This window comes from Mustela putorius, unplaced genomic scaffold (genome assembly GCF_011764305.1).
Source record: "Mustela putorius furo isolate JIRA1106 unplaced genomic scaffold, ASM1176430v1.1 tig00000228_pilon_pilon_pilon, whole genome shotgun sequence".
Lineage (NCBI taxonomy): Eukaryota > Metazoa > Chordata > Mammalia > Carnivora > Mustelidae > Mustela > Mustela putorius.
This window is the reverse complement of record NW_025421322.1, coordinates 20,015,359-20,042,051: the sequence shown is the minus strand read 5'-3', so window position 1 is coordinate 20,042,051 and position 26,693 is coordinate 20,015,359. Positions and strand designations below refer to the sequence as shown.

The window sequence follows — 26,693 nt, the reverse complement described above, 5'->3', positions numbered from 1 at the left end:
AATGACTTTTCTTCCCCTTCTGAAAGCTGTTTTGAAAACTATTTCCCTCACCTTATTGCAATTAAATCTGTGCTACATTCTCATCTTCCGGAGTTGAACATTTTTATAGCGTTCCCTTCTTGTATCTTCATGCTAAGTTAGAATGTTAAACAGTTCTGGGCCTACACAACAATAGAACTTTTTAACCCCATACCTATCATGTTTGTGTGATATCCCATGGGAAGGAGCTCTCTGACTTGAGCCCTGTAATCTGCTTTACAGGCATCAGGACAATGCAAGTCTCAGTGGAATAAGGGTTCCTCGGAGTTTGTTGGTTCTTTAGGTTGGTTGGCGATTGTCCATCTTGCAAATGTACAGAAGACCCTGACTAACAGAGTTTGTTCACATGAACAGCTCTCTTCTAGCTTATAGTCCATAGCTTTGAGTGAAGGGTCCTTTCCGTCTTGGTACACCCAGCTCCTACCCTGGTGTCTGGAGTCTGGATGTGATCAATGAATGACGTTAGTTGAGTAAGTTATACACCCAGGTTGGTTATTTTTAACAATCTAAAAGAAGATATGGCCATTCTCAGCATTGAACAGGGAATAGAGAGACACGTTGCCTTCCTCTGGACTTCACTCCATCTGGTCAAGGTCTTGGAAGTATTATGAACTATGAGGGTGGAAGGCCATGCATCAGTTCCCATCTTTCCCTTTGCATCAAAGCTGTTGACTGGATGGCATTCCCCAGTTCTTCTCTGAGTGGCAGTGTGCTTATGGACGATGAGAGTCAGGGTTCTTTGCCTCTGACATCCAGGTAGCCTTGCGAAAATACCTTTGAGTATAGGTGAGTTTTAGGATTTTGACCTCTGGAAGTACTTTGCTCCAAATGTTTATTGGTAGAAAAATCAAATCGCTCAAGATCCTTTCCACATATGGTACATATGAATCAACTTCTCACAACGGTTCTCACCTTGACAGCACACAGGGTCACCTGGGAAGCTTTACAACACATCGATCCTTGAATCTCATCCCAGAATTCTGATTTGATTTTGGGGTGTGGCCTTGACACAGGAGACTTTAATATTTCCCCAGTTGATTCTAATGTGCAACCAAGGTTGAGAATTGCTGATAATAGAGTATTAGTTTTAAATACTCAAAAAGGCTAGAAGTCTTAATAATGCATTAGACATTTTGTTTTACCTTAATATAGCTATTTTTGAACAGTTTTTTCATATAAAAATACTCCTAACGACTATCACTGGACTGCATAGAACAATATTTTTCTAGAGTCAGTGGTAGACCACCTGGAAAGTTTGTTTAATATGCAGAATTTTAGACCTTACCTGGGACATTCTGATTCAGTACATTTGTGGTCAGTCCCCGAATCTGCATTTTAAACAGTGCAGCCATGTGATTTTGTGCACACAAAACTAGAGAAGCGATCATGCCACAGAAAGACAGCTAAGTAGGTTGAAACAGGTTGTGGTAGTTCCAACAAGGAGTGTGCCCTTTGGTGGTCTTATGTCCCTGTGTCATAGAAGAATAAGACCTCAAAGTACTGAGAAAATACAGGTTCCCATTTTCTTTGTAAATGTCTAAATAGTCTAGTTGGGGGATGCAGATAAAAATTGACAACCGTAAGAATTTGTGGAAAAAAAAAGTGTAAATCATCTGGTGAATATCTTTCAATTTGTGCTTAAAAAAAAATCAGTCCTTGGTCCACAAATGTCTTCTAGGAATAGAAAAAATTTTAAGGCACCTAGTTACATTGGGCAGATTTAAGAACACTCAGAATAACAAACTCTATGAGCTGTAGGACAAGCACACATTTTAGTTTAAGGCCGAAAGACTCCTCTATCTGGCTTAAACTTCCTTGGGAATTTAAGGAAATAAAACGAATTACTCACACTGGAACTACGTCAAAATGTCAAGTTAACACATTTTGGCTTGTAATGGTGCCAAGGGATCTACTGTTTGAATGATCAGGGCCTTAGGTTTCCAAATCATTTCAAAGATCATTTTATTACCAGGATGCTGGAGTTTTCATTTTATCTTATTTTCTTTGTTCTTTCTATCTGTGCTTTTACCCAGGTGAGGCTAACCAAGACCTGACACGATCATACCGTCACTAATTACAACAGCTGCAGAGAAAGATGCCAACACAGAAGTCCACACATTCAGAAAACATTTTAATCGTTTTCCCATGGTAGTGAATAATGCATCTGGTTTTCTATAGACTCTTCTTGGGTTTTTTGAGAGTTGAATAACTCATTATTTAAGGTAGTAGGATAACTAAGGAAGAGTGAGAATCAGTGGACTGTGTTTGCCGTTGTTTGTGTTTCTGGCAAATTTTCCTGATTGGTGCCTTTTTTCCCTAATATTTGTTACCTGCTCGATAACTGTCATGAATCTCACACCCAGTTCCTGGCTGCAGAGACGTGCTCCTAACCTGGGTTAGTCTAATCTTAGTATCCCTGTATGCAACAGCTGGTCCAAAGGCTGGTTATAAGGCTCCAAGCTGTGTTAATCAGGTCCGTTAGAATTCTCCGTCTAGTGGGAGAAGTGGCCCAGCCTTGGGGGTCGGGATACAGAAAAGATGTCAAGGAGGAAAGCCTCTTTCCCACTACTTGGAGAGAGCCTATCTGCAGTAGCGAGAACAGAGCAGAGAGCCAGCAGAGAGGAGAGGAGGCGCTGAGAATCCTGGGCGTCGAACCTTGGTTCTAGTTCCCACGGCCCAAGTTCCTGCAGTTTCTCGGATCCTGTGAGCTCTCCTCTGGCATCCTTTCTTTGCTGCAGGAACTAATAAATCCCCTTTGGCTTAAGCCCATTTGAATTGGGTTTCTAACATTTGCAACTGAAATTCTAACACAGATGAAAATGCCGTGTATCCTTTTACAGACCAGAAAACGGAGATTAACTTGCCCAGGGCCACATGTCACAATGGAATTGTGGCTTTCTGGCTCTTCAGTCTACTTACTGGCTTGCTCTCCCTCAAGGAAAAGCTGGAACTCTCAGGGTTAGTGGGGTCTAGTGTTTAATAACCCCAAGGCAGTCATCATTGGTCCCAAGCAGACTTGGGAGTGATTGGGTACACCAGCCTCAGTTCTGAGGGCTGAAAGTGCACTCTCAGAATTTGGGGCCACAGCCCTGTAGCTGAGCGTAGCTGAGCTAGCTGCACTGAGTACTGCCCCAAAGTGGAGATACGCTGCATAGAACCGAGGCCCAAATGATGCAGTTTCCACGTTCCCTCCAAGAATTGAGTTTCTGGCACCTTGAATGACCTAAGGCATTGAGTGTGACAGTTAAAAGGACAAAAAACCATCTGGTTACAACAGTTTTTCTAACTGCTTTCTGAGTCAGTACCCAAGCACCAAATTTGCAACAGTAACCAGCACGCTCCCATGCAAAGAATGTACTAGTAATGAACATCTGTAACAACCTTGCATGTTCAGTTGGCCTTAGGCTAAATAAAATAGAATACCCTTAGATACAGCAGATGTCTGAGGTAGACTGAATGATCGGTCCCAATTCTTGTCCTCGTCCTAGCTTCGTGTGCTTTTACCTTTGCTTGAAATGGCAGCGCGTCCCAGTGTGGGCAGTTACCTCCTCAGCTGACTAACACTGGGCTTACTCAGAACCGCTTTGACGGATGTAAGCTAGAAGGTCTGATGATGCCCATGCACACGGTTAGGCTTACTCTCTTATGCCTCTGCCACCTGGTGTAAGTGGGAATCTCTATAACCTAAAAATGAAATTTCACGTCTTTTTTGAATAGGCAGTATTCACAAGACATACATTTCAAAGGTGCCAAAGGGCATACGGTGAAAAAGCAAGCATCTTCTTTACACTCATCCTCAACCACCCAGGGTCCCCTCCCCAGAGAAAGCTAGTTTCCTTCCAGGTGCTTGTGTAACCTTCCCAAGAAACTGTGTCCTTATACAGGAGAAGTTCAATAGCAGTATATATGGTTGAGTCAGAGCCAGGCAAGAGAGCTAGAGGCTTCTGGATCATTCTGATAATCTGAATCCCTTATGTGAGGATGCATTATGATGGGAGAGACTAGCTCCTATAGGCAGACCAATGAAGGGTGTGGGATAGACCAATTACCTGTCTACAAAAGCACTTGTCATTAAGTGCTATCGCGTTTAAAACTCTTAAAAATTTACTGTTTCCAAAAGACACTAAAAATTAGTGTAGGGTGTACCTGAAGAATCAGGTTGGGTGTTGCTTCTTGGGCTAAAGCTGGGAGCACAGAAGCACACAGCTGTGATTTCAGTTCATGCCAGACTCGAATGGTTTCGTTCTGTCCTGTTAGAGACAGTTCATTGTAGTTAAGACCCAACACATGAAGCACATGGTAAAAGTAATTTTCATCTATTTATAGAAATATACAGGTTAACTAATTTCTCATTCTACCCTGTTCTGGACTCTATATTTTAAAAAAACTGAGCTGAAATGGAGACTTACATGTTTAATTTTAATTAGTTTGAACCACAGATAGATTGTACTTGATATTTTCATTTGCAAAAATGTTTAAACCTTTAAGTCTCTTAAAAGGGTAATAAAATGAGCAAAACAACCGTTGATCAAATTGAAAAATTTATTTACAAAACTTAATTACTTTGCTTAAAAAGTTCAATTCATGAAGATTAACCAAAAACATAAGCCCTATCAAAGTTTATTATAATAATCTTTCATAGAATCAATAGCTTAAAAAAAAACTGCCAATGAATACTTTAATGTAAAATTACAATGTAAAAATAGGAACTTTAATTCTAGTGAGTGGAATAGAAGCAGATAAATAATCTTCTTCAAAGGGAAAAACACTTGGGGGTGGGGAATGGCATAACGAGTAAAGCAGGAAATTTAAATATCAGTTTAGTTCCTCATTGCCAACATGGCATTTATATCCCAGATGAGATTTCGTAATTGATCCATAATTTGCTTCAGCTGTTGATTCTTCTGTTTGAGTTTCTGTAGAAACAAAAGAATTTATCAAAAATGTTTCGTGAATTATAGACCATGAAGTTATGAAGATTAAAATGTCATAAGTTAGAACTTTAATGATCCAGACAGAAATTAACGTGGAAGGTCTCGATCTTCTTCTGGCCAGAAACCCTCTCTGAAAAACATGCTGAATTCTAATTCAGCCCACAGAGGCCTCTGGCTCCAGCTCCTGACCCTTCCTTTCTGCTTCCACTCCCACCATCAAAAGAAAGTAAGCTAAACATTTCATTGTTACAAAACCCAAGATAGAGGTTTTCCAAGATGCAGTGTGACATAATGGTCAAGAGTGTAATCTCTAGAGTCAGATTCTCTGTGTTTATACTCCTCTGCATCAGTAACTAAATGTGTGACGTTGGCCAAATTACATAACCTCTCTGTGCCTCAGTTTCCACACCAGAAAAGGGATAATAACTGAAACTATCTCACAAGAGTTGCTAAGAGGATTAAAAAATTTGAATGACAGAACTGTGAGAACTGGACCTGGCATATAAGGAAGCATTCAATGAATGTTCCTCATAGATACTGAATGTAAAAACAAAAAAAAAACCTGTCAGTATAGGAAATAAAGTTGAATGAAAAGAAAATTCCTGATGCAACTGGGCTTTCAAAGATGTGGCAGAAGTCACTGGCCACAGCATGAAGTGTGATCCACTTCTGACTCCGAAAACTACAGACCCAGCGGCACATTCCTGATGCAACTGGGCTTTCAAAGATGTGGCAGAAGTCACTGGCCACAGCATGAAGTGTGATCCACTTCTGACTCCGAAAACTACAGACCCAGTGGCACAGTCTTGCACATAGTCTTGTTCACAACTGAGACATGCTGGATTCCCTGAAGGCCCACAGCTCCGTGTCTCTGTATCTGAGCTGCTACTAGACCGCGGTTTATAAACTTCTCTTTAAGCATCCTTCCTTCAAATCCTATGTGGCAAATGTCTGCTTAGGTAAAACAAACCAGAGAACTTCTGGTTGGAGTACTTACTAGTTATTAGAATAATAATATTCACTAACCTTTTAGAAACATTACATTAGGAAATAATATCGTTAATTAGATAATTCTAAAGATACTATATTAAAATACCTCCAGATAAAGTAGTATATATGTTCATTATAGAGAGGCCTAAGAATCTTCATTTTGATTTCATTAAAGAGCCAACTAAGATGAAGTAAGTTACTCCTATTTTATCTAGAGTTAGACAAGTAAAAGGAAGTAGCTGAAAGGGAGGACCAAGAAACTCTTAATGGAAAACAGAAAAACAATTTACATAAGTTGTAATGTTCAGTATTAAATTTAATTCCTATTTGAGAAGGGAACTAGTACAACACAGATAAAACAACAGGCATATGCACAGTATACCGTTTCATGAAGCTCCCTTTAACACTGTTTAGGGGAGGAAGATACCGTTGGAATTTTAGTGACTTAGTCTCCTTGTTCAGGCTTCAGATGGCCCATCTTCTGGGCTCTGCTGTCAGAAGTATGTGGCAGTTACTGAAGTCACTGTGTATAGAATGTAATCAAATGGACCCTCGTAGCTGGGTGAGATGAGGGATGACCAGATGGCCAGTACCAAGCCCATGAGGTCCTCTGCATCCTAGAGAACCAGAGATGGATCCTTCTGCCAGCAGGCAAGGGTACCCACACAGAGAGGGCTAGAAGGGTGGAGATGCTCTATGGTTTCCTGGGAGGCTGGAAACCTCAGTCCCAGTTCTAACTTTGCCTCTAAAATTCCTCCTCGGTTTTCTCATGAGATGGCATCACATATAACTTACGGGGCCCCTGCCGGTTCTACTTTCTGTACACCCAGACCTAAGAGGACAGTCAGTTATGCAGACACATAAGTTGAGTGAACTAATTACTGGCGTCAACACGGTTCAGAGTCCGCTGCCCATCACACTGAGCCATCACTCGCCCCGCTAGCTGTGAGAGAGAGACTGTAGCTCCTGCGACCTCCCTTGTCAAACCCAACTTTTTAGGGAGAATGGAAAAGAGCTACTGAGTAAGAATAAAAGGAAGAGACAATATGAGATTTTAAAAAAAAGTCCCATTTGAATTCTTTTGACATACTTTGAATACGCTTAAACTTTTAGGTTTCACAGCTTTTGTTTGGAATGGATTTCTAAGCCTGTAACACTTTCTGTTCTACACTGAGGGTATATTATGTCCCAGGCTCTGGGTTAGGCATTGTGAGGAGAGGAAAATGAATGAGGAACAGTCCCTGTCTTGAAGAAAGTCTGCATCGAGGAGGAGGAAGAGAAAGCCCACATGACCAGATTGTCTAACCTGGTAATGCCGATGCTGTGTAACCCAAAGAGAGAAACACTACCTCTTGCTGGTAGGGTCAGCAAACACAGGGCCTAGAAAAACTGGTGGTCAGCAATAGTGGAAGGGGGAGAAACTTGAGCTTGGTAGTGGGCAATAGGAACCCATTAAAATTCTCAAAGAAAAAATATGATTTAATCTTGAATGAGAAAGGTTAACTGGACAAACGCACGTTTGTCAGGAGAGATTCTCCTGAATCATTTCGGTGGTGAAAAAAATCTGTGTCCATGGAAAAGAAGAAGGACTGATTTAAGTTTAAAAAACTGAAAACCATTCAAAGGCCAAATCTAGTGAAATAAGCTCAATGGTCACATTTTCGGTATAAATTATTAGAAGCAATAAAATTATATTTTTGGGTAGTTAAAAATATACTTTAAAGTCAATATCAAAACTGGTCCAATGGTTTCAATTATGGATGTATCACTAGCATAAATGGGTCATTTAACCAATAGGATTGCTTTTAAAGTAATACTCATTTGGAAATATAAATTCTAATATACTTGTTTTAAAAAATTAGCCTTATTCTTAAAAGAATTAAGAGAAATAAAAAAAAATGTCGGGTATTTTCAAGGTAATATTCAACTCTAGGTAATAGTAATTAAAAAAATATGTATTTTGCAGCACTTGGAAAGTTTTTCTCAAAGATGCCACAAAGTTTTAAATTAAAAAATTAGCATACAAGTAAGATACCTAGAGCCAAAACACATCATGACACTGTCAACAGCAAAGCTGACAGTTATGCTTATTAGTGGTTAAATTGTAAATAAATTTTCATGACATGATACAGGATTTAATATATACAGTCTTGTCCCTGATTGATTTTAACAGAGGTTGACAGCTGCTATTATCAAAATCCATCAGCTGTGCCTAATTTGTTACATTAACAGGTGAATGTGTAAGTAGAGCAGACACTTAAAAAATATATTTATGTTACCATGCCATGTAATTTAATATTCATATAAAGGCTGTGACCGTTGGTCAAAAATACTTTAATTTCTAAGTGCATGGACTCAATTATATGTCAGCTCTGTACAAAATACCCACATACCTCTTTCATTTTTCCATCAACAAAAGAGTTTAAGCAAAACAGAACTCATTCTGATCCCCTTCAAACATACATACAGTCTCAAACAAGTGTTTAGTCTTTTTGAGTATTAGGGTTTATAGATTCCAGAATGTTTGAAGAGAAAATGAGAAGTATTTAAATTAGCCAAAAATCTGACTATTGGAACTAGGACATCCTATAATCTCATGATTTCTATCAAATACTGATGACAAAATTTTATGCCTCCAAATATCATGGCCTGTGGTAAGTATTGGTGGTATGTATGTTGTTAGAAGTCAGACCATATCTTAAATAGTAAACACACTACACATGTGTTGTTCTATACAATTTTAAGTACACAAAGATGTAATGATATTTTGAAAATGAATAAAAGTTAACTGAGGGGTACCTAAAGCTACTTATTTTATGTAGCTTTTTTAGAATAAAAATAACGTATACATTGTAATACATTTTTGAGTATTTTTAATTGAATGCCAAGAATACCATTTTTTTTCCTGTTATACAGGTCCATAAAGCAACTTAATCATTTAAAATAAGCAAATATCAATGTATTAAAAAAATGGTCCGAGTTTTTTTAAAGTTTTTATTTAAATTCCAGTGTCTTTTTGGGGGAGGTTTTTTTTTGGGTAAATATCTATCACAACAAATGGGTACTCTCTGCTTGAGAGTCTTCTGGGTCTTCTATCCCCAGAGAAGACACTTACCCATTCGTGTGAAATGTGCACAGTGGCAGACAACACATCTGACTGATTCATGGCAGAAACTCCCACACTTACAATGATAGTTGGCACAGAGCAGGTACTCAAATATATGAATACTTCAATAATCAATTAAAAAAACCCCAAGAGCCAAATCAAAAGCTTTCTAAATCCCAGAAGAGAAAAAACAAACACGGGAAAAAAATGCCCCTAGCAATCATTTTTAAGCTTGTTCTTTGTTTTCCAGTTAAATATGGTCTGTTGGTATTAAAATATATATATATATATATATATATGTATATATATATATATATGGCTACCTTTAAAAATTATTCATTTTAATATTCTGTATCAAATTACTTTGATGTGTATTACTAGCTCAGATTGCTGTGAACCTTAAAGTTCTACCTCCACCTAATAATTTTAAAAATCTGCATAACAGGGAAGAGAATTGATAAAAATAGACAAAAGGAATATAAAAATTTAACTTTATGAATACAGATATTATTAAGTAGTTGAAAATTAAATCAAAGAATTTAAACTTTTTTTTTTAGTAGCATCTGTGTGATTAAATAGATTAGGACAACATTTTACCATCTGCAGGTAGTTATTAAGAAAACATACTTCAGAGAAACATTCGGGTATGTGAGCCATCAAGGCAGAAAAATATATCCATTGGTCATGACCTTACTCAGTGCTATAAAAATTTCTAATTATATATTTTAATCTTCTAGAAGGGAAGTACAAAGTTGGAAGAAAAGAATAAATAATGTTAGTAGCAATAATTTACATAACTTTATTAAGAGTCAAAATATGTGTCACGTTCAATTCACATTTCCAATGTTTTATTTAAGAAATGAGTTAAAAACATCTTTAGGTTAAAAAAATCCACTTTGCATGGTTTTTAGCTATTTAATCTCTTCTGTCTTCTTTATTTTTTGGATTTCAGTTTGTGTTAACCAAATCTTAGTCTTCCCCCTCCTTTTTTTTTTTTTTTTTAAAAAACCCTCTTGTTTACTATATAATTTTTTAGTCCTGTTTCAAAATATATTAACAGTTCCTAGGAAGTAAGAGGAAGCTATGAAGCCATCAAATGAGGACTTCCCCTGCCACTCAAGATACTTTCCCCCTAAATTCTCTGAAAAAAGAAAAAAATCCTGTAGAAATATAGGGCTAAGCTTTAAGTCTGTTCAATTAAAACATCTAAATAGATTCTTTCTTCTTTGTAATAACCTTCAATTCAATATGTTAACTAAAACAAATTTTACCCCCAACTTAGAAGCACTTGTAACAGCAAAATCAGTAGATTCAAATGATTTAATCAAAGAAAGAGTCCTTAAATGCCTGAAGTATAAATGGGAACACAAAATCTGAATATGGGCTTTAATTCCGTAAATAGACAAATCTTCAGAAATATTGTCTATGTATTCTGTGTATTGATATCAACTTACTGCTGATAAACACTGTGGACTAAATACATGTGTTTATCTCTTCTTTTTCTCAAAACCCTAATAAAACGGCAGGAGAGAAATGGAAAAACCTATAATCCTATGTGGAGAAAAATGATCAGAAAGGAGACAGTAGCAGATGCGAGGTGGTAGTTTAAGAGGAAAAGTAGAAGGGGAGTGCAGTGGTAGATGACTTGGGGGACATGACAGCCCAGGTGGATTCAGGGACAGCACCGCTGAGAACAGGGCTGCTCCTCCATGGAGACAAGACGGGTGCCATGGCAGCAGCACCAGCTGAGGCCTGGGTATAAAAACTGGAGGAACAGCAGAAAGCGCTCCAGGGACGAGCAAGAGCGCCAGGTGCTCACTCCTACTCCTCATGAACAGGTGACTGAGTGCTCTCTCCCTGAGCCCTGCCTCACCTCTAAGGATTAGGAAAGGTTTGTTTCCTGTGACACTAACCACAATGGCTGTGGATTCAGTGCCCCCAGCATAGCAGAAGGCAAGAAGACAAGAACATATCTCTCTGTGTAGGGCACTGGAAGATTCTTTACTGAAGAAACCAAACAGCCTTTAAAAAGAAAAGAACCAAAAAACCCTCAGAAAATGATATTTGGGGGTCCCCCTCCCCAAAAAAGCCAACTTGCTTCCGAAATTCAACATGATTAAGTCTACTCACAAAGCCTATTATTATTAGCACTTTCTAGTGTCTTATTCTTAAATATAAATGGCTCACGATGAAGCATTAGAGTTCATCAGATCTTTTAGAGCCTCCATCTGGAAAGACAACAAAATGAAGTAGATAGGGCTTGCAGTCTATGGCACATGACCTGTTTCTGTAAGGCCTGTGAGCTGAGGATGGTTTTTACATCACAGCAAAGATCACATTTGTCACACAAAGCCTAAACTATTTATTATTTGGTCCTTTAAAGTTTGCCAAACCCTATTTGAGAAGATTATGGAAGAACACCTTCAAACTTCTGAGGGAAATTAATCTGCAACATAGAATTTTATAGCCAGCCAAACTATCAACTGGACAGCTATGGGAGGACTACAACTTAAGTCCGTACATTCCTTCTGAAGAAGGCACTGATTTATGTCCTTTACCAATAAAGCAGCAAACCAAGGAAGAGAAGATATGAAGCCTAGGAAACAGTGAAGCCAACAGAAGGGGTGAAGGAATCCCCAGCACAGTGCTGAACAGCACACCTAGACAGCATTTAATCAGACCTAGTGAGAAGATGGAAGACTCTAGGGAGACTAAACTGCCTGATAATTTTGACTCTGTGGAAAAATTAGAAGAAAGTGCTGAGATGCTATCCCAGATGCATAGAGAACCAAAAATTTTTTTAAAAAATTACAGAAATTATTAACTCCAGGAGGACAAAAAATTGTTCAAGGAAATGTGACCCTAGTTTACTATGTGGCTAAGTAATAAACAATATTTATGTGCCTTAATAATACAAACAGAATATTTATTGAACCCCAATTATGATATGACTGTATTGAAAAGACGGGGGGAAAGGAAAGTATATAGGTGGGTCCAGGAGAGAGAGGCTGAAAGAAAGCAAAATCCTCAAGTGGGGAAAGAAATTTTTTTATACACCTTATCCTTTGAATCAATTATACCTTTCCCTTATGTCCAGTTTTACCCTTCACAAAATTCTAAATCAATAGCTAATGGGATTTTTTTTTTGATTATACATTCTCAAAGTATTGTTCTATTCTGATTCTATGAAAGATCTTTTAAAGAAAATAGTGAGTTATTTCTAAGACATCAAACTGGAAAAAAAAGAAAAACTCAGAGAAATAAAAGGTGAAATATTTATTTCAACTCAGAGAAATAAAAGGTGAAATATTTATTTCACCTTTTAGAAAAATTTTATCTTTCTTAATTTACACAGACTTTTTCCCCTAAAATAGCATAAAATCTTCTATGATAGAACTATGTCACATGCTCTGAAATCAAAATTGCCACTATAACAGTTTTATTTATATACATATTTCACTGTATCTTATACAAAATATCTTTATTATAGAGAAAAAATAACAGAGCACATCTATTGTGAATTAATGCATAGATTATCAACAGAAACCTGTAACTCTTAAAAGAATGCCTCATTCTCTAGACGACTGAACACCATTTATTCTTCAAGACATAAAAGTTCCCAATCCCCTCCTCATTCCCTACAAATTTCTTACTGTAAGTTCTTTATGCTCATTCACTACTGTCAAATTTGCTTGAAGTAGTCGAATTTGTACTTTTTCCTTTTACGAAAAAAATGAAAATTTTCTAAAATCCAGCTTTTTCCTTTCTCCTGTGTTTTGATATACATTTTTTCTCTTAATTTTCCAGTATTTTGTTTTTCAGGTCTATTTTCAACTCTGAATTAATTTTGACATAGGGTATAATATAAAAGCTTGATAATATCCTCCCAGAGTTTCATTTTTAAAGACAAATTTTCCACACAGTCTCTCTTCGGACATAATAAATTCTCATATGCAAGAGGAAGACTATTCGTCTCGCTATTATTTTACTAATCTGTCTATTCTTATATCATTATTTCACAATTATTGCTTTTTATAATATGCTCCACATGTTTTAATTTTTGAAGCAAAGGGTTCTGTTTTATTACTCTCATGAGCATTTTCTTTGATATTTTAGTATGTTTCACACTCATAAAAATTCCAGTTTGGATTTTGTTTTTTCATTGGTATTGCATTAAAATCTTATTATTTTGTGTACGTTCAAGAGAATTCAGACTCAAGACTGGCATTTTTTGAATATTTATTGCCCACACAAGAACTTTATGTGTTCTTTTAATTATTCAAAGGTTCTTTTATGTATCATAATAAGTTCACATAATCATTGATGATTCCTATTTAATATCTGTTGCTGCAATTGTGAATAGCATCTTATAATCTAATTGGTTTACCGCATTATAAAGAAAATGGTATCACTCAGATCAAGCCTTTTTGTCAAATTCTAAATGATTCTAGTTAATAAACTTTCTTTGAGCTTAAACCAGCCTGAGTTCTAATATTATGTATAAACTTAACAAGCTTGTGTATAATACTATAATCCCTGTTTCCCAAAGTTTGTTTCCATTTCCTGTCTTTTTCTTCTGACTATAGCTTCTAAAGTAATAATAAACAGTGGTGTAAGGCATCTTATTTTAGGCCCATTTTTAATAGAACTAGTTCTTTATTTCACCTGTATGAAAATGTTCCCCATTTATCTGAAGTAAGTTTCTTTAAAGACTAATAGTTTTAAGTGTTCTTTGAATCAGTAACAGTTGAATTCTATCAAATGTCTTCTAGATCTGAGAAAAAAATTTTTTTCCAATTTAATCTACTGACATTATGTATTATACACGTAAACTAAATTATCCTCATCTACCTCCAAAAACCCTTGTCAGCTGCGACGGATTAATTTTTAATACCCTGATGAATTCTATTAACTAGAATTAAGAATATCAGGATCGGGGTGCCTGGGTGGCTCAGTGGGTTAAAGCCTCTGCCTTCGGCTGGGGACATGATCCCAGGGTCCTGGAATCGGGCCCCCCATCGAGCTCTCTGCTCAGCAGGGAGCCTCTCTGCCTGCCTCTCTGCCTACTTGTGATCTCTGTCTGTCAAATAAATAAATAAAATCTTGGAAAAAAAATCTTGAAGAAAAAAAAAGAATTTCAGGATCAAAGCAGTGGCAGAGGGGTGTGTATTTGTAAGTGAGTTAGTGAGACTGGTAGTTTAATTTATTGTGCTCTTTGTTAGGTTTTGGTAAGCGTGGGCCATACTTCCATAGAATGAACTGATAACTTTCCTTGTATCTCTTTGTTTCACGAGAACTATCTGAATATTATCTACTAAATTTCCAAAAGTATTTATAATAAATACATTCAAGTTAGGAACTTTTGCAAGATGGAGGGTGGTGTTGGCTAATGCTTTGATAACTCTCAATTTATTATTCAGGTGTTGAGATACTCACACTTTCTATTTGTAAATTTTTATCATTTGCTGCTCCAAATATGCTTTAAGCTAGAAAGCTAGAATTCTGCCTAGAAAAGAAAAAAGTAAATGAGTTGTGTCTGAGTGCCTCTGAAGCTTTGCTAAGAGGTTTATGGCATGATTCTACGATCTCTCTTTTGATTATTCAAGCATCATTTCTGCTTACCTTTTTAGTTCTAAATAGGTTACATTTGCCACAGAAACAACTTCGTGTAATTCTAGAATCCAAACTATGTCTTTGAATTACACAGGCTCCCTAGTAATTTTTATCCATAATTCTGAAATATAAAATACACAGGCTAATAACTCACTTTATTTACTTCAGCAATTTCTCGCCTCTCTTCACTTGCAAAACGAGGTGGGCCGGCCCGATCATCATTCTTTGAGCCATCTTCTTCTACATATGGAATTAGTTGCTGGGAGTGACAGACAGGACTTAAAAGTCAGAAACATGATGCAAAGTTTCCAATTACACTAGTATACAAAGTCTCTCTGATTAAGGTTAATTTTTATCCTTTTCTTTTAGTAGTACATAAATATACTGTAATTCAGGTGATGGCCTAAAATAACAGCATTACAAGTTTATCATTTCAGTACCTACTGTACATTATTTTCAAGTTTCTTTTGCAAAATAGATCTTTTAACATTAGTTGTTACATGCAGTTAAATAATATCCTCCCCATTTAATCAGCAAATATTTAATTTTCAGATACTGGGTGAGATACAGCAAAAATGATGAGATGTGATACTTGCCCCTAAAAAACTTACAGTCCCTTGATAGAACAGGCTTTTCTTTTCATCTATACTAGAAAGAAAAGAACTTCACAGATGTGCCTTATATAAATGTCACTTACTTTGCTATCCAGAACCTCAGTGTTCATGCAAATTTCTAAGTTAAGAGGTCTTAACTTCTTTTAGTTGGGAGACAGTTTTTTGTAGGAGAAAAAAATTTATATAGCAATGGAACACCTAGCAGAATTATATGTATGGTTTATGATAAGGTTTATTGGAAGCCCCTCATAAATGTTAGATAGATTTCAGGAATCATTTGGTCTCTACCATCTTAAATTGACAATGCAGGAACAGGCCAGAGGTAAACAAATAGTACAAGCAGGAGTCATCTGGCCAAACCTCTTCAAATTCTTGGGACTAATATAAACTTGTCCAGACCACAACCACACTTTCTTCCTGTCAATACAGAGCTATCCTCCCTCCTGAAGATGATTAATCTCCATTCCCGTGTTCTGATTTCTTCATCCTCCTGTCTTAAATATTTATCTTCTTGCTCCCAATGTCTCCCCATGGTTTTCTTCCTGTATAATCTAAACATGTCTGGTCTCTCATTTACACTTTTTTCTCCTTTTCCCCTGTTTTTGCCTTTCTTTTCCCCAAAACCCTTGACACCAACCCTCCTTCCATCTACTGTTTTCCTCTCTTTATGAAAGCTTTTTGAAAGACGGGATATCCACTTGTTAGCTCCAGTTCCTTGCTGTGTAATCTTCAACCCACTGCAACCTAACTTCTTGTTGCTAACAAACATTTCAACAAAACTCTGCTCCTCTGTATCAATAATTTTCCTCTAGTAAAATCTACTGGACAATTTTCATTCCTTTTTTCCTTGCATCCTCTCCAGCATCTGATAATGTCGCCCACATTTTTTATCTTTCTCCTATATCTTTGACCACTTTTCAGGCCATTTTGCAGTTTATTCTTTCCTCTGTACATCCCTCACATGCTGATCACACAGAACGGAAGCACTTGGCACATGAAATTGTCCTCCATATGTAGTGAGAGAACATCCAAACCTTTCCTGCTACTTTTGTGGGCAGAGACAGAACTTGTCAACAGGAAAGGGCCATCTATTAAAAATATCATATATCTAGTGAACTAAAACATGTCTGTAAACCCAAGATTAAATTTAAGAAATATATTTTCAAACAAAAGTGATTCCACTAAGCTAGTCTAATAATGATGAAAACATAGTATTTCATCTGTAGAGAACTTCCTTGAAAACCATTTTAAGAGTATTTTCAATGCTATTAAAACTCTTAGTAAAAAAAAAAAAAAAAAAAATCATGCACTGATTTAATTAATTAGACCCTGGCAGCAATAAAAAAAACTGCCATAGACCTCTCTTTCCTCCCTACAACAAAAATTCACTACAGGGTTGGACGTTCAAATCTACAAAGTAGTAATGTGACAAGACAGTACTAATTCTATGCATACATATCATAGTTTCCTCTTCTCTCATCAAAAGTAAATAACCAATATACATCAACATCTGAAAACATTGTGAAAAGAGAAGGAGAAAAAGGAAAAAATTACAGCTGTCTGGCATCTTACATTCACCCCTCCTCTCCCACTACAACTTGCCTCCACTGGGATGGGGTCCATCCCTCCACAGTTTTCGTTGCATTTGTCATAGACCAGTCTCAGCTTCCTGAAGAGAATAGAAAGTTGGCGAAGATGGTCTTGGAGCTTTGCTAGCCGGTCTTGATACGTTCCAGTATGGTAAGTGACACCATTTGGCAGCTGATCAGGCAAAACAAAAACAAGAAAAATACGAAGTAACGACAATCAAGATTTTCTAGAAGTAAAAGCTAGCAAAGCAGAAATTCTTTTTAAGTACTGTGTAAAAGCAAACTGTTCTTTACAATTAATCAAGAGTAATTTTTGAAGGATTTAAGAGTAATACTCAGTCATTTGTTAGCTCCTTCGTGTAGTGTTTCAGTGCTGTAAGACAGCCACAGAAAAAACTTCACGATAGGACTCTCTGACCAGTCAAAATACTTTCCCTTCTAATTTTTGAAGTAATTATAACTTTAAAAATAACACCACATGGCCAACGATAAGAGACTCTTAATCTCAGAAAACAAACTGAGGGTTGCCGGGTGGGGTGGGGCTAGGGAGAGGATGGTGGGGTTATGGACATTGAAGAGGGTATGTGCTTTTATTTTTTTATTAACATATAATGTATGATTAGCCCCAGGGGTACGGGTCTGTGAATCGCCAGGTTTGTATTTCACAGCACTCACCAAAGCATATACCTTCCCCAATGTCCATAACCCCACCACCCCCTTACCCCCAGCAACCCTCTGTTTGTTTTGTGAGATTAAGAGTCTCTTATGGTTTGTCTCCCTCCTGATCCCATCTGTTTCATTTATTTCTTTACCAAACCCCCAACGTTGCCTCTCAACTTCCTTATATCAGGGAGATCATATAATTGTCTTTCCCTGACTTATTCTGCTAAGCATAATACCTTCTAGTTCCATCCATGTCGTCACAAATGGCAATTTCATTTCTTTCAATGGCTGCATAGTATTCCATTGTATATATATACCACATCTTCTTTATCCATTCATCTGTTGATGGACATCTAGGTTCTTTCCATAGTTTGGCTATTGTGGACATTGCTGCTATAAACATTCGGGTGCATGTGCCCCTTCGGATTACTATGTTTGCATCTTTAGGGTAAATACCCAGTAGTGCAATTGCTGGCTTATAGGGTAGCTCTATTTTCAACTTTTTGAAGAACCTCCATGCTGTTTTCCAGAGTAGTTGCACCAGCTTGCATTCCCACCAACAGTGTAGGAGGGTTCCCCTTTCTCCACATCCTTGCCAGTATCTGTCATTCCCTGACTTGTTAATTTTAGCCATTCTGATTGCTGTGAGGTGGTATCTCATTGTGGTTTTGATTTGTATTTCCCTGATGTCATTCACTCATATTCTTAATTTGAGGATTAAAGTGCCTTAAAACCAAGACATTAGCTACTATCCAATAGCTAGAAGATCAGCCTGTTTTTCTAAACTTCAGTTTACTCTTTTTTTTTTTTTTTTTGTAAACAGATGGGGTAGGAATGTGAACAAATGTGCATTGTAGAGTACTTGGGAAAAAAAAGAAAACAGGAAACACTATCATTAGAAGTAGATAAACCGTAAACATGAAATAAAGACTGGGAAGGCCTACATATAGTTGATAGGAGATATAACAGGAATATTGGCTTGAATAATTATTTTCTTCTTTTCTATCATTTCCAAATTCCCTGATCTAGAAGCTATAGCACAGTAATGAACATGAGGGAGACAAGGTACCTCTCAGAATATGTTATAATAGTGCCTAAGATCTCCTGATATAAACCCACAGTATACATGTTTAGCTGAAAAGCTCATCAATAATCATCTTATTCTTGAATCCTAATAAAGATCTGTAAACATATGATCACACCCCTTGACACCAAAAGGCTAAAATTCAATATCCAGTCTTAAATATCCAGTCTTAAAACAAATATAAAATACTGAGTAAAAATCCCTCAGCACTAAAAAATACATTTATCTCAGTTAAAAAGTCAGTACCATAATTAATGTGGAAACATTAAAAGCATCCTCACTGAAGTCAGGAATGGAACAGGAAGTTTACGAAGACCACTAATACTACTAGTGAACACTGTTCTGAAGGCAGTGGCCAAGGCAATTAGAAAAAAAAGAAAAAGATGAAATATTAAAAAGGAAGTAGTACAATCACTATTTATGGATATGATATAAATGATATGATAAGGTGCTATTAACAACAAAGGTAGTCAAGAGATGCTACAAATTTAATACAGAGAAAACAGCTTTGTGTTTAAATATAGAAACAAATGAAAATGAGAAAGGAAAAAGATGCCATTTACAAAAGCAGCAATAAAGATAAAATATCTAGTAGACTTTAAAAATTTCACAATATAGATCTTGGATATCAGCCCCTTGTCTGTAGTGTCATTCCTGAATATCTTTTCCCATTCTGTGGGTTTCCTTTTTGTTTTATTGACTTTTTCCTTTGCTGTGCAGAAGATTTGATCTTGATGAAGTTCCAAAAGTTCATTTTCGCTTGTTTCCTTTGCTTTTGGAAACATGGCTTGAAAGAAGTTGCTATGGCTGATGTGGAAGTGGTTACCGCCTATGTTCTCCTCCAGGATTTTGATGGATTCCTGTCTCACATTGAGGTCTTTTATCCATTTCGAGTTTATCTTTGTATATGGTGTAAGAGAATGGTTGAGTTTCATTCTTCTATATATAGCTGTCCAGTTTTCCCAGCCCCATTTACTGAAGAGACTGTCTTTTTTCCACTGTGTATTTTTTCCTGCCTTGTCGGGAAGATTATTTGGCCTTGGAGTTGAGGGTCCATATCTGGACTCTCTACTCTGTTCCACTGGGCTATGTGTCTGTTTTTGTGCCAGTACCATGCTGTCTTGGTGATCACAGCTTTGTAGTAAAGCTTGAAATCAGGAAACATGATGCCCCTAGCCTTTTCTTTTTTCTTTTTCTTTTCTTTTCTTCTCTTCTCCTCTCTTCTCTTTTCTTTTTCAACACTTCCTTAGCAATTAGGGGTCTTTTCTGGTTCCACATGAATTTTAGGATTGTTTGTTCCACCACTTTGAAAAATGCTGATGGAATTTTGATTGGGATGGCATTGAAAGTACAGATTGCTCTGGGCAGTACAGACATTTTAACAATGTTTATTCTTCTGATCCACAAGCAAGGAATGCTTTTCCATCTTTTTGTGTCTTCTTCAATTTCTTTCATGAGTGTTCTGTAGTTCCTTGAGTACAGATCCTTTACCTCTTTGGTTAGGTTTATTTCCAGATATCTTACAATTCTTGGTGCTACAGTAAATGGAACTTATTCTCTAATTTCCCTTACTGTATTTTCATTGTTAGTGTATAAGAAAGCAACTGATTACTGTGCATTGATTTTGTATCCTGCCACATTACTGAATAGCGGTATGAGTTCTAGTAGTTTGGGGGTCAAGTCCTTAGGTTTTCCATATAAAGTATCATGTTATCTGTGAAGAGAGAGAGTTTAACTTCTTCTTTGCCAATTTGAATACCTTTTATTTCTTTTTGTTGTCTGATCTTTGTTGCTAGGACTCCTAGTACTAGAAGTACTATGTTCAAAAATAATGGCAAAGAGTGGGCATCCTTGACCTGTTCCTGATCTCAGTGGGAAAGCTGTCAGGTTTTCCCACTGAGAATGATATTCGCTATGGGTTTTTCACAGATAGATTTTATGAAGTTGAGGAATGTTCCCTCTATCCCTATACTTTGAAGAATTTTAATCAGAGCAGATGCTGTATTTTGCCAAATGCTTTTTCTGCATCAATCAGCGGACCATGTGGTTCTTTTCTCTTATTGATTAGTTCTATCACATTGATTGATTTGTGAATGGTGAACCACCCTTCCATCCCAGGGATAAATCCCACCTGGTCATGGTGGATAATCTTTTTAATGTCTTGTTGGATCCTATTAGCTAGGATCTTGTTGGGAATTTTGGCATCCATATTCACCAGGGATATCAGTCTGAAATTCTCCGTTTTGATGGCTCTTTGCCTGGTTTTGGGATCAGGGTAATGCTGGCTTCATAGAAAAAGAGTTTGAAGTTTCCCTTCTGTTTCTATTTTTTGAAACAGCTTCAGGAGAATAGGTATTACATAAATTATTATTATATAAATATCTATATAAATATAGATGAAAACTTCAAATACTTCACAGGGACACAAAAAAGAGATTTGTGTTCTTGGTTAGTAAGACTCAACATCACACTGATGTAAAGTCTCTCTAGGTTCAATCAACCTAATAAAACCCTAACAGGTTTTTCTCAGAACTAATCAAGCTGATTCTAAAGTACAGGTGGAAAAATAAATAAGGACATCCAGGGAAACTTTGGAAACAAGTGTGAACACATTACAGAGTCACAATACATGTAAGAATGTTTGGGGTTACTACATAAAAGACAGGCAGCCAGATGGAATAGAGCATCCAGAAATAGATTCGTTTGTATAAAGTAGCATCTGAAATCAATGGAGGAAAGAAAGCTAATTACTCACCCTTTTAAAAAAAAGTAGGGCTGGGGCCATACCTCACACTTTATAGAAGGATAAATTCCACATGGATCTAAGTTTTAGATGTAAAACTTGAAACAAAACCCAGAAATCTTCCTGATTGTGGAATGGGAAAAGTCCTTCCTTACTAGACAGAGAACATGACAGTCCTCAGAGACTGATAAATTCAGCTGCCTTAAAAAGTACATATGTATGGCAGAACTTCCATAAGCAGGGCCAAAGGGCAAACAACAAACCGGGGAAAAGAAATACTTGCAAGTTCCATCACACAGAGCAAGTTTGTCTGATATGGAAATAGCCAAATCTTACAAAGATTGATCTATCTATCTATATAGATATGAACAAGCAGCTAGCAGAAAAGGAAATATAAATGATTCATTAATATATGAAGAGATGCTCAAACTCACTCAAACTAGAAGAAATGGAAAGTAGATTTTCATCTATCACATGATCTGAGGTCCAAAAATATAACTATTAGTCAGAGCCTAGTTGTTGGTCTTGGTTAGGACATGGTAGCAGAAGGTGGTACATGCCCCATGGAGCGCAGTTCATCAAAATTTACCTAATTACAGAAGCACAAAGCTGTTTCTAAGAATTTATCCTACAGGTATAGTTGCACACTTATGTAGGAGGTTATTCACTGCAGTCTAATAGTGAGAGATTAAAAGCAATCCAAATGCCTAGAGAACTGGTTGAATAAATTGCAGTATTTCCATTCAGTGTATTACTGTATATATACCTTAAAAGGAAAAATAAATATATTCTGGACAAATAGGAATGAACGACAAAATATACCAAAATGAAAAAAAAGGAAGGTGCAAAGTGTTGTGTATAACACACTATTGTTGGTGCAAAGAGGGGAAAAAAACGAAAGAACAAACATGCACTTTTGCTTAAGTGTGCATAGAATATTTGAAGGGATACATAAGAATAGTAAATAATAAAAAGCACTAACATTCTTTGCCTGTGGAAAGGGGTTAGACAGCCAGCAGACAGGGATGGAAGGGATAAAGTTCACTGTAATGTTTGCTCTGTTAATTTCTGAATTCTGATTATATATTAATTTTTTTTTTTTTAAGATTTAAAGGATAACAAAACCAAAGCAGTATTTTCTTATTCAGGGAATCTTAACCCAGGACCTAGCAATCCTTGAATAAAATTCACTCTCAAAATTGTCCCCCCTCAAATTTTACTCAGAATATATACATGGGCATTCTTCTCAGAAGAGAATCTATTACTTTTCATCAAATTCTCAAGAGGTTCATGGAGACCTAATAAATAAAGAACCATTTTCTCTAAAACAAACACTTAGAAATAATCTCAGTGGTTTGCATTTATGGCACTTCATCCTTCTGGATGAGTAATATAGAAGATTATTTAAAAATTTTTAATAGTTTAAAAATGTATTAAGGAATGAAGGCTCACACTGTTGTTCTTTTTTCAGCCAATAAAGACATGCCTCAAATGGTCTTATGTGAGTTAAACCACAGAATTCACAATGTTAAGAGGCCCAAAGAAGTAACTACCATAGTCCATTACAAGTTGATTTTGAATATATGTCCACATGTAATCAAGTTATTGATAATACTTTGTTGAAAGAGTTTGATTCTTTTATAAATTTATATATATATTATATATATAATATATATATATTATATATATAATATTTACATATTATATATGTGTAATATACAAATATATAAATTTAATATATATTAAATATATATTATATATAATATTATTGTATCTCTGTTAATCATACAAAGTGTTGGACAGCAAGTTAGTATTAAAAAGAGAGTAGGAAGGGGGTGCCTGGGTGACTCAGTGGGTTAAAGCCTCTGCCTTAGGCTCAGGTCAGTCCCAGGGTCCTGGGGTGGAGCTCCGAATCGGGCTCTCTGCTCAGCAGGGAGCCTGCTTCCCTCTTTCTCTGTCTGACTCTCTGCCTACTTGTGACCTCTGTCAAATAAATAAATAAAATCTTTAAACCAAAAAAGAGAGAGAGAGAGAGAGTAGGAAGAACCACCAGTTATATGTGTATTGGTAAATTTAAATAGAAAAAACATTTAAATTCAGTTAGCCAAGACAGAATACATCATTAGTTTTTGATATAACGTTCAATGATTCATTAGGTGCTTATAACACCCAGTGCTCATCACATCACATGCCCTCCTAAATGCTCACCAACTGAGTTACCCCATCCCCCCACACACCTCCCTTTCAGCAACCCTCAGTTTTTTTCCTAGAGTCAACAGTCTATATGGTTTGTCTCTCTCTCTTATTTCTTCCTCTTCAGTTCTCTCTTTAAGCCGTTTCCTCAGCTGTAAAATTGAGGATAAAAAGACTTCTTAGAACCATTCTTAAAACAGTGTGCCTGCCCAAGGAAAGTACTTGATAAATGTTATTGGTAAGATCGACTAGTCCTAATTCAGTTCTTTGCATATAGCAGGGTAAAAATAAATATCTACTAAATTCTGAAAAATCATTTAATCCTACTTGAGTCATTTTTAGATATTAATCTATTAATTTTAAAAATGACTGCTAAAGATTTCATATCTTCTTTTGGATCCCCTTTGTATTGTGTTTCACAACGGCATATTTACATGGTTAAGATTTGAACGCACCCGAATTACTTTTACAGTGCTCCCACTGAAATCAGAGTTGTAAGCATTCTGAAGACCTGGTTTCAAATTTATCCCGTCACTGAGTAGCTTTGGACAAGTCACTGCACTGCACCTCTCTCTGGCAGAACCCTCATAACACAAGAATGATATCCATATCACGTAGTAGTAAGATAAGTAATAAGATAAGCAAAATGGTGTTGGAACAAGTGGATATCCAAATGGATCTATAAGAAAATAAAGTCAATGCGCATTATAGAGCTAAAACTATACATCCGGAAGAAAAAAATTGAAGAAGTTTGTCACTTTGGGTGAGGCAACGATTTTTTAGGTACAACACCAAAAGTTAAATCTGTAGAAGAACAAATTGATAGATTCAATTCCATCAAAATTTAGAATGTCTTTTCTTCAAAAGGCCATGTGAACGGAATGAGAACCCACAGACTGGGAGATGGAATCTGCAAAGCAGAAAGACATTCGCTCCCAAGTGTTGTCAAGATAAGGAGTAAGTGGACCCCTCAAACACTGCTGGTGGGAATGCAGAATGGTGCGACCACTTTGGAAAAGTTCTTTAAAATGTTAGTTATTTGCCATATGACCCAAGAGTTCCACTCCTAGGCTTCTGTCCACTCTAGAGAAATGAAACGTGTTCACACAAACATTTGTTAGGCAGACGTTCGTAGCATTATTTATAATGGCTGCAAAGTTGGGACACAGCCCAAATGCCTATCGACAGATGAACAGTTACAGAAACTGTGACATAGTCACACAGTGGCACACTATTCAGCAATCAAAAGGAATGAACTAATGATGCATGCTGTGTCAAAAGAGCCAGACCCAAAAAACAAACAAACAAACAAAAAAAAAAAAAAAGATAAAAAACTACATAGTGTGTGATTCTACTTATACAACACTCTAGAAAGTACAAACGAACTTATGGTGCCAGAAAGCAAATCGGAAGTTGTCTGCGGATGGAAGGGCCAGAAGTAAAGATTTCCAAGGGGCACGCAGAAACTTTTTGGGGTGGTGGTGGTAGTTGATGGTTTCCTAAGTGTATACATATGTCAAAACTACGTAAATATATTTAATTGTATGTCATCTATACCGAAATAAAAATGTTAGCAGAAAAAAATTAGCAGAATCTAAATTCTTCGGAATCCTGAGACCCTCAGAAACTATTTTGCTTGAGAACAAGATGAAAGCTAAGGCAGTCTAATGAGGTTAAACGGTGAGAAACCCACCTTGACCCTGAAAGGTACAAGAGTTTGCCTAGGAGCTAGAGAATCCGGGCGAATGTAGAGAATGAGGCCTCCGTCTTGGAGAAGTCCTCTCTGGAAAACACCTTGGCATCACAGAATCGTGGGGACAGGCGCGTCACTGGGGAACACTTCGGAACGCAAATGGGGGCGATCCTATAATGAAGGCTTGCCCAGAACAGCCCCGCGGACACCCAGGGGCCCCACGGAACCACTGAACCAGCGCCCCTTTACTGCAAGAAGCATCCCGCTCTCTCCACGCACCGCCAGGAACGCGCGCCTTCCTTCCCACCTGCATGTTCCTGAGGAGCTGGAAGATCTCCATGGTGCGGTACACGATGTCCTGCACCGTCTCCTGCCCGATTCGGCAGAGCGAGGCCGTGTTCACCTCCCGGGCGGCCTGCTGAGCCTGCGGTCCGCCGAAGGGCCCCGGCGCCATCCCCGACGCCGCCAGCGGAGGGGTGGACATAGCGACGCTGCGGCCTTCGGCCAGCGCAGCCTGAGAGTAAGCGTCAGGGGTCTCGCCGGGCGCTGGGCTGCCGCCGGCCTCCCCGATGAAAGGAGCTTCTAAGACTCCGGCGGCCTGATTTCAAAACAGCGGTCGGGACTTCCGCCCACCGTGACGTAACGCGTCACCCTAACGTCACGGGGACCGCCCACTTGGCGGCCCCTGGGAACGTACCTCGGCACCAAGCTGGCCGCGATTGGACCGGACGCCCCCGTGGGGGCGGGACGGAGGAGTAGAGTAGCCAATCCCCGCCAGCACTTGTACCAGGGGGCGGTGCCCGTGCGGTGAGGCGGTTGGGCTTTCCCGGAGAGCTTTCCAAGAGTCTCAGACTGTGCTTGGAATTCCTGAGCGAGCTCTCGTGCTGTGCTAGTCTGCGGGCTGAGCTGGCCCTCGTAACAAGCCTGTGAGGTCTGCGCTATTTTTATCCTTTTACAGCCAGGAAGCCGACTCAGAGGGGCTAGTTTGACTTGTTTAGTTGCATACAGCTTGGAATTGGTAAAGCTGCGATTTAAATTTAAAAAACGAAATTCCTCGCCTTCCCCGCTTCCCTGTGACCCAACAGGGACTCCTCGTTTGCTGTTGGTCGCCGCTTAAGGGTCGGTTTATTGGAATAGTTTTCCCGATCACCCAATGGGTAGAATGAATGCAAACACACACCCACACGCACCCGCCTGCCTACCTACTTTTCTGACTTTGGTACTTATTACTGTCCACGTTCTATATAGTTTTCTGTTTGTTTACTTTCTGATTTCCCTTCGCCTTACACACATACTAGAATGCAAATTCCGTAGAAAGAGACTCTGCGTATTTTATTCACTTCCCGTATTCTCAGCGCTTAGTGATTGGCATATAAAAGGTGCTCAGTAGCTCCATGTTGAGTGACATAAATGTAAGAAAAATTAAAATAAA

At 37.6% G+C, this 26,693-nt stretch overlaps 1 protein-coding gene across 1 annotated transcript; it reads right to left on the bottom strand.

The window, feature by feature from the left end:
• Window positions 1-4,567: 4,567 nt before the first annotated feature.
• On the bottom strand, window positions 4,568-25,904 carry MED30 (mediator complex subunit 30). Its single transcript, XM_004743476.3, has 4 exons — window positions 25,569-25,904; window positions 16,899-17,057; window positions 14,837-14,941; window positions 4,568-4,955 (listed from the first exon to the last, which is right to left on the bottom strand). The coding sequence occupies exons 1-4, from the start codon at window positions 25,743-25,745 to the stop codon at window positions 4,860-4,862; spliced, it is 537 nt and encodes a 178-aa protein (XP_004743533.1). The 5' UTR covers window positions 25,746-25,904; the 3' UTR covers window positions 4,568-4,859.
• Window positions 25,905-26,693: the final 789 nt, after the last annotated feature.